This window comes from Trichoplax adhaerens, genomic scaffold, assembly GCF_000150275.1.
Source record: "Trichoplax adhaerens TRIADscaffold_16 genomic scaffold, whole genome shotgun sequence".
Lineage (NCBI taxonomy): Eukaryota > Metazoa > Placozoa > Uniplacotomia > Trichoplacea > Trichoplacidae > Trichoplax > Trichoplax adhaerens.
The window spans coordinates 1,528,899-1,542,583 of NW_002060958.1; the positions used below are offsets into that span (position 1 = coordinate 1,528,899).

The 13,685-nt window shown below is 35.3% G+C and overlaps 2 protein-coding genes across 2 annotated transcripts; one reads left to right on the top strand and one right to left on the bottom strand.

The window, feature by feature from the left end:
- Positions 1-1,202: 1,202 nt before the first annotated feature.
- On the top strand, positions 1,203-2,327 carry TRIADDRAFT_30995 (uncharacterized protein; the record flags this gene model as incomplete). Its single annotated transcript, XM_002116547.1, has 4 exons — positions 1,203-1,346; positions 1,586-1,750; positions 1,863-1,952; positions 2,121-2,327. Coding segments are annotated over 4 exons (606 nt in total), but the record flags the coding sequence as incomplete, so codon positions are not given.
- Positions 2,328-3,447: 1,120 nt separating this feature from the next.
- Positions 3,448-13,105, bottom strand: TRIADDRAFT_50916 (uncharacterized protein; the record flags this gene model as incomplete). The annotated part of the gene is made up of 18 exons (XM_002116615.1): positions 3,448-3,555; positions 3,645-3,720; positions 3,817-3,950; positions 4,031-4,087; positions 4,162-4,206; positions 4,318-4,378; positions 4,453-4,583; positions 4,715-4,789; positions 4,867-4,993; positions 5,101-5,196; positions 5,284-5,352; positions 5,454-5,548; positions 5,697-5,771; positions 5,890-5,944; positions 6,371-6,393; positions 6,972-7,147; positions 10,353-10,356; positions 13,088-13,105. The coding sequence occupies 18 exons, from the start codon at positions 13,103-13,105 to the stop codon at positions 3,448-3,450; spliced, it is 1,425 nt and encodes a 474-aa protein (XP_002116651.1).
- Between the last annotated feature and the right edge of the window lie 580 nt (positions 13,106-13,685).

A 13,685-nucleotide genomic window follows, 5' to 3' on the forward strand; every position in this document is an offset into this window, starting at 1 on the left:
CCTTATAGGGACGATGCCAATGAATTAATCGAGCAGGAATTTTCGAGAAGCAAAAACCAATGGAAAAAGGATGTGGACTTGTCTGTCATTGGCTTACCTTATACGATCAATTATAAAAAAAACTTTCAACGAAATACTTACAGCGGTTTCAAAAGAAAAATTCGAAGAAATATTTACGGAAGCTACAAAGATACTTTACCAATAATTACGGATAGTGATATGCAAGACGATTCTCTCCATAAGAAAGAATTTTCTACAGGTCTTATTCTATAGGCCTAATAACGTAATAACTTTTCATTGACTAATTTATCTTCCAACGCTAGCAACCTACAGTAGCAAAATATAACTATGCCATAGTGTCTTGGCAGAATGTTAAAAGCATGTTCTCCTTAACGCTGTCGATTGAGATTTAATGAACCGAAATGATCCCAAAGAGTAATTGTAACAAATTCTTCGTAGGCAACAACGACGATCTTAAAGGGACAAACTCTTCTGCAATTGAAAAGAAAGGAGAAAACTCAGAAAAGACGGCCGTTGATTTGACTCAGTCGCCACGTAGTAATGTTTCAGCATGGGATCGGAAATTGCATAAGCAAAAGTATAAACAGCTAGCTGATTTTATCTTACCAGTTGATAATCAACAATTGCCTGATGAGGTAAAATGATTGAAAAATTTGTTGCTATTATGTATGATGGTATTGGATATCTACCATGGATAGATGCATATAGTAATGTTCCTTTTCCTTGATAACTGCTTACAAATGTGCGTAGGATCAATTGCAGTTTGCATATTAGTAATATATACCTCGTCTATGCGTGACAAATGATAACTTGCATCATTGAAAACTCCTAAAGTCCATTCTAGCTCAGTAACTATAATTGAAGTTCAGTAATCATACGAAAATAGATATTTTTGAGCAAGTATAACATCGATCTTTATTAAATTAAAAGTATCATCTAGCTATACAATGTTAGCTTATTTATTGTTAGCTCGCTAAAGGGTATTGGAGTTAGAGGTTAGATTGCTATAGGGTGTATGCTCGTATCTGTATTATAACTATTGAGTATTTCGGTACAGTTATAACGTTCAAAAGTCAATAGACACATTTTTAATGCTACTGCTATTTCGATGCATGACTGTTAGTTAAAATTGACAACATTGAAATATCATTCCACCCCTTTCAATTTTATTATCGTTACAGAACTGCATTATATGCTTTGAAGAAGTGACAGCTGCATCAGGCTTTAGTAACGAAGATGAAAGTAGCAGTCGTGTCGTCATGCTTAGCCAGTGCAAGCATTATTTTCACGACGAGTGTATTTTCGCGTGTGTGCAAAGTAAAACTGTAAGACCATGATAACGTGATAAATATTCAAGTACTAAAGGCGATTGATATTCTCACCATAATGTGTAAATGTATCTTTAGATGTAAATTTGAGATGTTAACAGTCGAATGACTGAAATATCCACTTTTCTCAATAAATGTAACATTAGATCAAGATACAAATACTGTCCAGGACTTCTAAGTAGACAATATTGAATCAATTCAAATATTTAATCGCATATCAATCTTTTTTAATACAGTCTGAATTTTTAGAATGTCCAAAATGTCGCACGTTGCATGGAATAAAGACTGGAAATCAACCTGAGGGAACAATGACCTATGTAGTACAGAATGGGATGCAAATACCTGGATTTAACTCTACATCGGCTATTGTTATTACCTATAATTTTCGAAGTGGCATACAGGTTATCATTGTGGATTAAAATAATAAAACTTGTTGTCGGTATATGTCCAGCAGTTGGTAGGTTTATATAATGAATTAATTAATAATTATTATTCATCATTCTATGATTTTAGGGGCCACAGCATCCCAATCCTGGTGCGAGGTACCATGCAAATGCTTTTCCCCGAGTAGCTTACTTACCAAATACTGCTAAAGGACAAGAGGTATGTGTTCCGCCCTTGATAGTTTCTTACCAAACTGCTCACTCCCGAACAGTACTACTAGCACACGTTAGGTTAGCGTATTTTGTACTGCTAGTCATGTTTATTGCATTCTAATTAGATACTGTAACTAATTACTGTGTTAAAAATTGGGTATTAATTGCACTGTAGGTACTTCGCTTACTTCAGATCGCTTGGGCACGCAGTTTAATATTTGCCATTGGACGATCATCAACAAGCGGAGCTGACAATGTTATTGTATGGAATGATATCCATCATAAAACTGAATGGCAAAGTAACTATAGTGGTCATGGCTATCCAGATCCTGACTATATAAAACGCGTAACTGAAGAATTGCATGCCCATGGAATACGCTGAATACTTTTATGACATCAAATAATCATCTACTAACAGATACATAATTCATTTGGCATTATGTAATCGGATTACATGGTTTTGAGATATCCTATATATTTATTGGCCACTATAAACAATTTACTAATGGTAATTTAGCTAGTAACTAGCTTCAATATCCTACGATTTGTTCAAGTAATGTGAGTATGTAGATCACTTACGAGTATGTATATATATATATATGTACAAATATATATTTGTACTGTGATAGGTCAGTAATATCAACGAAATAATACCATGCCTACGCAATTTTTTACAAATAAATGATATAACAGCAAAATGGTATCGATATGTTAAACAATAAGGTGTTCTTGTGTTTTTTCCTCGTACACTTGTCGTTAATTTAGTATTTTAATACCGCATAATTGCCGTAGCATTTGTACATAAGATATTCGTATCTTTACCATATTTGGCTACTCATAACGGCTTTACAATTTATCTTTGGGTCATTATATTAGCTAGTTTAGTGAGCATTTGGCACGAAATTCATACCAGTATCTGTGTTTTTCACACACGTATATACCATCTATCTAAATATTTATATAACTTTATACGTACATATGTATACTTCATATATCTCTATTTGGCTAAATGCTTTCAGTTAGACTTGTTTAGAGAAATTCACACAAATAGCCCAGCTAAATTACATTCGTACATTGATCATTAACAAGTAATAACATCAGCATTGACAGTTTAGGTAGGAGTTCCGTGGTAAATAAACGGCAGAGATACGGTTGTGATAAGGTCTGCTAAAATTATAATCACAGACGATGATACATTACAATAAGTCCGCAATGAAAGATCAGCTATATAATTACAATTCCAAAAAATGATGATGATTTTAAAATTCAATACGAGAATTGCATAGAACGTTAAGGAGATATTATTTCGTATACAGTAGACCCTAAAAATGTACTTTCTAAGGATCGATGTAGTTTTTAGTTTAGGCCAATATAATACAAATTTTTACGATATATATTTCATTTTTTCTTAAATTAAACCCGATCTTTTCACCGGGCTTCACAGATTTAATGGTTGTCTGAGAACATTCACCCAGTGTAATGTAGATTGTTTACACGACTTATTACAATATATGACAGCATCTACACATTCTAGTTCTCGCAGTTTCTGCTTGATCAGCTGGCGTTGCAGGAGGAAAGTATACATGAATTTGTACAGATGGTAACTGATTCTAGATAGAAAAAATACAATTATGATCGTTACCCTTGAACGATTTATCGCACCAATTTTACAGTATGACATCAAAGATACGTTACACACCATCAGTCTTTTAATGCCACTTTTGGTAATGCCTTGGCAATCATACAATCCAATACGTTTCAGATTACGACATTCACTATTCAAATAAGTCGGTGAAATTTAATCAATACTTTATAAGATTGTAATCTCTGCCAAATACAACGTTGCACTTGATAGCGTTGTTGCTACTTACTGTAGTTGGCCTAAAGTGCCGTCAGTGAGTTGTGGGCAGTTATCGAGTTCTAAATGCTCAATATTATATTTAATAGGGCTCTGAACTATCTTACGTATACCAGAGTCTGTTATATGCTCGCAATACGATAGAACCTAGGTTATAAATGTCAAAATCCACGTTAATTATCCTATACAAAAAGTCGTAGCAATTAGGGGGAGACGAGATTGCTTACCAAAGAACGCAACTTTGGACAATACAATGCCATTTCATTTAACACATTATCTGATATCTACACAAATATATGATAACAACGTCAATAGACGACCGTTAATGCTATAAAGTTGATTACATATTATTTAATACCCTAGCACAGTCTTCCAAGTCTAGTCGTTCAATATCGCAGCAATTCTGCATAATAAAATGATAACATTAGTGCCAGCAATTAAATCTTAGCCAATTGCTATGCTAAATGACTCTTGTCTATTCTAAAATGCGTCAGTAGCGATTTATATCACATACTTTTAACAATACTTGAAAGCCATTATCCGTTAAACTGGAACAGTGGGCAACCTCTAATACTCTATGTTCGTTGAAATATACAAATGTGAATTGGGAGTTGTTTATGCTTGATAACTTTAAACGTTCATTAAATACCTTAAATGTTTACAACCGTGACCCAGATACTTCAAGGAAGCATCTGTAATTAGGTCGCACTTTGACATGCATAACTCTTCTAGGCTATGACAATTTACACTAACTCCTTCAACAGAAACATCATGGATACCCTAACAATAAAAATAAGCTTGCTATGATAAAATGTCCATTGAAAATCAACCGATGATTAGAAACTGAATGCATTAGGAAATATCGCAATAAATTTTAGCAGCTGCATGTCTATTCCAGATAAATTACTTACTATACAGTTATGTAAATTTAAAATAACCAATTCCTTGCAATTCTTTGCTGCTGTAATAACTGCATCATCCGTTAACTAATGGACATATAAAATCAAGAACTTAAAGCAAAACATCCTATTTCAGGTATTTTCTTAGAGTGTATATCACTCACCTGAGTGCAACCTTTCATTAGTAGAGTTCGAAGTTTGGGGCACTCCTTCGTTAAATTCTTGATGCCACTATCAGTAATCCGATTACACCATGAAATATCTAAATAACTTAATGAACCGCAACCATTGCTACGGCGTATATACAGACATCTATTAGATACATTGTGCTAGCTAACAAACTACATACAATATAGCACATGAGTGATAAGCGAACTTCATTTTATGCAGTTTCATACCCTATTGCTATTAGAGAATCATCGCCAACTCCCGAACAAGAAGATATATCTAGATATCGTAAATAAGGGCAGTTTCTTCCAAGACTTATGCAAGTTCTAGCACATTAATAAAAAGGCAAACTTTAAAATCAAAATAGTCTATTGTGACAATACAGTATACATAAGCAATAAAAAAATACGAACTTATCCGTTATAGCACTGCATCCCTCTAACTTTAGTGCTTCTATGTATCGGCAATGTTGGGAAAATGTCCTGAATAATTGAATTCCATAATACGTGATCAAATATTTGTGGTTTCAAATATAAATAAATAATTGAGATTATAATGAAGTCGGAAAAATTTTAAAACATACTCTAAAGCATTATCTCCAACTTTTATGCATCCTCGAATATTAAGCGTTTTCAAAAAGCCTCCACAACGTTGTGCAATCCTCTCGATAACTTTACACTAGGATGATGCATGAACAATGCTTCATTAATGATAGCTATCGTATACAGTCAATAATATTGCTTAAGTAGCCACTTTGGCTATATCAAACTTAAGTTAATATAGCGTTAAATTTGTATATCAATATCAACGGCATTGGTATTCATACTTCAATATCTTTTTGAAAGCAAAAGAGATCTACATGTTGCCAATTACTACCATCCAAAGCTAAAGTATTCCAGGTCTAAACCATGATAATATATGTAATGCGCAATTCCATATAGATTAGTACAAAATTATGCTGATGATGTCATGAATATTTTCTAGGTGAGTACAATGTAGCAAAATTGAATTCATCTTACCCTACAAACTTGTGCACATCGACAGAGCGTCACTGTGTCTAAAAAGGAGAATATCCTGAAAAATGATAGAATAGCGATGTCAATGGAAATTTTGAATACTTGACGTATACTATCGACGGTACTTGTGGCAATCACTAAGCTTGGGCTTTCCTTTTTTATTAAACTACGTCATCCATGTGTGAGAAATGTTGTCTATAGTTCAAACTGGCAGGACTGATTTATATTTAAGGATAATCTCTATTCTAAAACAATAAAATTTTACTACCACTTTATTAGTCATTTTATAGTTATAGATATATTTCCTTATTATAATTTTACAATTGGAACATGATAAACTTGAGCCTACGACCTAACGATGATTGATACAATTTCGCCGGTACGAAAGCGTACTAATTACCTCAACTAATTAATAAATGGTGTCCTATACAATTTACCGTTTAATTCGTTACAAAGTGAAAGTTGATGAAAAAAATTAGCTTACTTTAGAGTTATTTCCTTCGGCAGCTTACGGATATTATCAATGCAATCCGGTTGTTTCGATTGCGATAAATTCTATGGACAGAGAATCAATTTTAACTTTTAAAAATAATTTGACTTTTTTAACAAAGAGCTTGCTTTAAGTATCATTGGCAGTAAACTTTTCGTCGAGATATATATTATATACAAAAGGTTTTGAATATAATTGTATCCGTTATATACAGTATATAGCTATTGTATATATTTCTACAGTAATATACTCTTCCATTTTTTACAGGACGCTTACAATGATAGAAATGAAAGTAATGTTTTTTTTTTTTACATAGCAGCTCAAAGTAAGCTACGTCCTTCGGAGAGCTTTTCATTTTAAAAGGGAACGATTAATAGGTGTACTTTATGTATAAAGTGATTCTATTCATTGGAAGTGATGGCAAGACGAAGCGTTTCAGAAAGCATTCTCTCCGTTATGCTCGAATCATAACCATTATTACATCATGACAGTTCTTTGCCTATCGACCATCGGAACATGCATACTGCCTTCTCCGTATTTGAGTAGTCTGTAGTCTGTGCTGTGCAGTTCTAAAGCCATTCATCCAATTCTTTACGGGTAATATCAATGTCAATGACTGTCTTAAATATATAGTTCTCATCATTTTGTACTCAGAGAGTGGATTACGGTACAAGTCAAAGACTACGATTATGCATATCATCCATGTAATGCCGTTTCCACGCTTCCTGTCTGCATTTTTGGGTAATGCATAAAATTCGGTTGGGATCAAAACTGATGCATTCCGAACAAAAGACACTGTATTTTGATCCATTTTTGCCAACAACCAAGGCATTACATTCATTTCTAGTCTAGCTCAACAAAAACTATCCACCGCGTCGATTTGATTACTAGTACTAGTAGACATGAACAGAAAATTCTCTCGGCATGACATCAATAAGATCAAAAATAGCAACAGCAGCAATGGTGATGGTTATTCCAATTAATAAATAGGATCTGCACTCGAAGTATAGAACGTGCAGTGTAGTATTGTGTAATTTGCAAGCCCTTCACTCTTCATCATCTTTATCAATGATCACCATTCCGTCATCGTAGAAAGTACTATCCTATTCATCGTCGCTGTCTAGAAATACAAGGTACCGAGGATATAAAATGCACTATTACTACGATTCCGTTCATCCTAGACTGCATCCTACAATGTCCAAGCACTTTACTCTTCATCATCTTTATTGGTGACTACTATTCCGTAATTTTATAAAGCACTTGACTACTCATCATCCTTATCTATGCAGTACAGTACAGTACAATAGGTATAAAGTAGATAAACTGGGCTATCGCTACGATTGCGTTAACCCTATACTACAGTAGATTGTATAATTTAGCTAATTTAGTAAATTTTACGTAATTTACTAAGTTAGCTAAGCCCTTTACTCTTCATCGTCCTTTATCGATGACCACCATTCCGTCATCGTAGAAAGCACTGTACTATTCATCGTCGTTGTCTATAAATACAAGGTACGAGGATATAAAGTGCGCTATTACTACGATTCCCTTCATCGTAGACTGCATTCTAAAAAGCACTTTACTATCCATCCTCGTTGTCTATAAATACATGGTACGAGGATATAAAGTGCGCTATTACTACGATTCCCTTCATCGTAGACTGCATTCTAAAAAGCACTTTACTATTCATCCTCGTTGTCTATAAATACAAGGTACGAGAATATAAAGTGCGCTATTACTACGATTCCCTTCATCGTAGACTGCATTCTAAAAAGTACTTTACTATTCATCCTCGTTGCCTAGAAATACAAGGTACGAGAATATAAAGTGCGCTATTACTACGATTCCCTTCATCGTAGACTGTATTGTAAAAAGCACTTTACTATTCATCCTCGTTACCTAGAAATACAAGGTACGAGTATATAAAGTGCGCTATTACTACGATTCCCTTCATCGTGCTGTAGACTGCATTCTAAAAAGCACATTACTATTCGTCATCGTTGTCTAGAAATACAAGGTACGAGGATATAAAGTGCGCTATTACTACGATTCCCTTCATCGTGGACTGCATTCTAAAAAGCACTTTCCTACTCATCATCCTTCTCTATCAATATAAAGCGTACTATTACTACGATTCCGTAATGCTATACTGCATTCTGCAATTTCCAAGCACTTTACGATTCATCGTTCTCATCTGGAAATATAACGTGCACTATTACTACGATTCCGTAATCGCCAATCTCAGTATCAGTAGCGTTGGAGCAGCTAAGTGCACCTGTCACGGGCCGAAGATTTTCAATCGTTTTGCATGACAAATGGAAACAATCGATATTATTACTGTATTTTTATTGATATTATGATTATTTTTTCTCTTTTCCTATCTGTATGGAATAGTGCTGTTGTAGTACAGTGTACATTAACCTCGAGTGTAGTCTATATTGTACTATGTCGTTTTCGTGTCTTGATGGCAACAGTTCCCTAGCTCTCCCCCCCCCCCAAAAAAAACTAGAGACACAATACAGTACTGTCTTTTACGGTATTTAACAAGAATCAGACATAGTACAATAGTGTAGAGAAAAGTATGGCGATTTTTTCTCTTTTTATTCATGCCAAGAGTTGTATTCCAGCCATGCTATCCGTGCATAGACACGAAAATTATTTGAAGGCAACCAAGACGTAAAATAATGTCTTTTGGACGATTTTAAATGCAATTGATTGACTGGGAAAGGTGGGAAGGATTTTCTATTTTGATCCACTGCCTATGGTGGGGTAAAGTAGGCTCCCAACTCTTTCATATTTATTCGTTTCTGTTTGGTAGTCAATTTACTGATGCCGGGGACTTGCCAAGTAGGGTAGTCGAGTCAGCTAACAAGAATAGTAAACTGGATCATCGTACTGGAAGCATAACACGGCAGTCGATGGAGAATAGAGTAGAGTGGAGAGCAGAGTACCTGTGCTGTGTTTGCTGATGACGATAGCAAAGCAATCGCATACAGTAGCAGTGTCTAAGCGGTACAGTACTGTAGCAGGATAGTCGAATTGAGTGAAAAACGAGAGACACGGTCGCAATATTCTCAAGATGAGCGATTTCCCAACTGAGCATCGATCATTCATCATCCAATGCTACAAGCCCTGATGATGAGAATGCCTCCTATCTCCAATCATTTATTCATTGTATGACTATGCCATGGGAAAATAGGTCCCCAAATGGGTCAAGTACAAGTGGAATGAATGAGAAAATGAAACTCGATCGCAAGTGGAAAAATGAGCCAGTGTCATCAATGCGTGGAGATACTGTACTCGTATGGTCCAGTATTTTATTATTATTATTTATTTACATCGACGCGTATTTCAAAACAGAGTTGACTTTTTGCAATTGATGATTGCTTTTACGTTCAACATCCTTGATGCAGTTGATCGTTGGGCTTATTGCATGTCATGGTCAACTAGGATCGTGATGGTGTCGCGTTTGTTGGATATAACGCTCAAAGAAGTCCATTGGTAGGCAAGCGTCGTTTGGCTAGTGAAACAACAAAAGTTTGTGGGACAAAAATGGCAGAACCCTTTCTCACTTACCTGAACTTTAGTCTTGCTACCGAGTGTACCAGTCATTGCATTTCTAACGTGATCCAAGCAAGATAAAGCGACTTGAAAATAGTGGGTTGTATCGAACTAGTTGGATAGAGTTAGGATAGGACGACGTAATCTTTTTACGATAGCATTCGGCTTTCCTTGCCACTTTTATTGATTGATGATGGATAGAAATTTTCCACAGTGTTTTCAGATGAATGTGGTAATCCTGTTGTTTTGTTTTCGTGCAACTTTGCAGCACAGTGTGCAGTACTGTATACTCTAAACAGTGCACTGTACACTGTAAATTCGGTACACGGTAGAGTAACGGACAACCGATTGGCAGGACAATACACCTACAGTACATGTTGAGTGCAGGCACAAGTACTGTACCCTGTACTCAGACCATCCTACAGTATAAAAGTCATCGCTATTACAGTACTAGTAGTACTGTACTGTACTGTACAGTACACTGTACAGTATGCTTTTTAACAGTACAGTACAGTACTCCATTCAAAATTCTCTCTCGGTACACGGTAGAGTACGGACCACCGATTGGCAGGACAATACACCTACACTCCTACAGTACATGTTGAGTGCCGGCACAAGTACAGTACTGTACTGTCCATTACAGTACAGTATAAAAGCCATCGCTATTACAGTACTAGTAGTACAGTACACTGTACTGTACAGTATGCTTTTTAACAGTACAGTACAGTACTCCATTCAAAATTCTCTCTCGGTACACGTACAGTACACTGTACTGTACATGTACTGTACAGTTCACGGTAGAGTAACGGACCACCGACTGGCAGGACGATACACCTACAGTACAGTACATGTTGAGTGCAGGCACAAGTACTGTCCATTAATTACAGTACTGTACTGTATAAAAGCCATCGCTATTACAGTACTAGTAGTACACTGTACTGTACACTGTACTGTACTGTACAGTATGCCTTTTAACTGTACTGTACAGTACTGTACAGTACAGTATAGTACAGTACTGTACTGTACAGTACTGTACTCCATTCAAAATTCTCTCTCGGTACACGTACAGTACACTGTACTGTACATGTACTGTACAGTACACGGTAGAGTAACGGACCACCGACTGGCAGGACGATATACCTACAGTACATGTTGAGTGCAGGCACAAGTACAGTACTGTGTACAGTACAGTATACTGTAAGTGTACAGTACAGCACAGTAAAGTACAGTACTGTACATACAGTATAACAACAACGAAACTTACTTATTGGTTAAATTCTTCTTCATATTTAGGCCAAGCTAGCAAACAAAGAATAAAAAGAGCTGGATTCGACGCTAATTCAGTATATAGCTTTCAAAGTAAGTTTATAAAATATTTTGAAATTATATGCACCGAAACGCCTCAAATTTTAGAAGGCAAGATTATTAGATTTCTAACGGCTCTCTGCTAAGGAGTTAATTCTAGAATACTAATATCAAAGCAATAAAAGCTAAATAGAGAATAACGTTTTCTTGGAATTCAACACTGTCAAAATGTTACAATATACAATACTAGTGCAAACTCCCGTCGCTTTGCTGACGGTTTACGATAATGTGCTCATTTAACATATAGTATTACCATTTGTCGTAGACCTGTCAGAGGTTCAGTAACTTTATACCGTGTGCTGTGTAGTAGTAGAGTGTATGACATATACTGATATACATACCGCATTTCTCTAATCTTACAGTAACTCTCCATTTTTAGCTATGTGGAACACTCTTACCCACTCATTCAAACCGTATAATATACAGTATATATATATATATATATATATTAGTGCAAGCTCCCGTCGCTTTACTGACGGTTTACGATAATGCGCTCATTTAACAGAGGTTCAGTAACTTTATACCGTACCGTGTAATCCTGTGACTTTTCATAAATGTGAGTTTATGAAAGGCGAAAGCGGCTGGAAACAATTACAAGCTGTTGACTTTACCGACTGGGAACGTGGTAAGTATATCAGTTTTATTACTCTACAAATTTGAATTTGCAGCTATGTCGTTGCCAAAATTTTAATCGAAAATTTTGTCCAATAAATCAAATTAAATACTCTAATCAGGATTGCAAGAATAGCACAAATTCCAGTTTACTATTGGGAATTTAGCTATAACTTCAACATCATAACCTGATTTCTTGCTCAATGCATATTTTCGTCTACTTTTAAAAGATGCTAAAATAGGAATGGTTCTCAATTCCAAATATGAGAACATTAATGGCCAATATGCGGATATGATTAGTCCCCCAATGGTGAAATCTCATGAAGCAATTTCAATTAGGGTAATTCCTTACTGGTATTTAAGATGATGATTTGAAGATCAGCTTACTTTGCAAAAATTTAAACTCTCATGACTATATGAAAAATTTAGGCTTGAAAGATGATTATTACGCTTATGTCCAGAGATTTCCATATAATTCGACAGTTTCTACAGTAATTCTACGAAGTCCAGTTTTACGACGAAATTCAGATAGTCAGTCAGTGGAGGTAGCTTCCAAAAGTCGGGCTGTTTTCTTTAAGACAGATTTCTATAAGCTATTATGACAATGCCAACATCAAATTGACTCATTTCTATTACATTTGATTTTGCAAAAAAGATGTATTACCGTCGTTTGATTATCGGCTTTCAAACTGGAACCTACGCTATCAGGTATCAATACGTTAACAGCACATTTATCACCTTAGATTTTGGAGTTTTAGTTCCAAGTTCTCGAGAGAGCTGGAGTAAAGTTGGTGTTTCGCCGAATCAATTCTATCCCACCGAAGATTTTACTGTAAGTCATGCAAAATAAATCTTAAGATACGAGTTAATTACGTCTTATTTACGGCAAATACTTTTATTCGCTCAATTATCCATACAGATGGAAATCGTGTATGAACTGCGTGGCTCAAGTACACCGTCTTCAGGCGGCATCCTAATCGATGATATTGAAGTAACTAATTCCAAGGAAGGTAATGATTACCAAATAGAATATAGAAAAATGAAATAGGAACAAGGCTTAATTTTTTGATGGAGTACCTTATGGCGTTATTGTGTCTTAAAGACTAAAAAGTTCTTCAATACGCTAGTTAATTCCGGAACCAATAAAGCATTTGGTCTATTTCATGCTGCAACCGTGGTGGGGATAGCCATTTTGAGTACCTTGCTGACACTATCGCCCTCGAGTCTGCTATTTTGATTTATGGATGCTTCTGGATAGGCGAAATTGGACCAAAGCCTTTAACGCTTATTGTTGTAATTATTTAGATAATTAATAGATCTCAGATACTCTGATCCAATATTTATAGTAGTTTTTACAAGTACGTTCAGCTCAATGCCTGAATGTGGGACTAAGCAAAGTATCCTGATTATTAGCAAGATTATCGAAGATAACAGAGTATCTAATACTGCATGAGATCTAATTTAACTTAGGTAATTATTATTTTACAACATTGACACGAGATCCAATAAGCTGAAAGTTTTTCGACGCTTGATGTGGATACCGAAGTTGTAACATTTAATGGTAGTTTATTAACAACTTACAACGCTAACGATAGATTCAATAAGAAGCAAGTCTTCAGCCACTTAGCATGGATACCAAATTTTTTAGTTTTATTGATAGTTTATTAATAACTTATAATGCTAAGACAGATCTAATAAGGTGTATACTTTCTGACTCTTGATATGAATACCGAAATTTTTAACTTTCAATAATAGTTTATTAATAACTTAC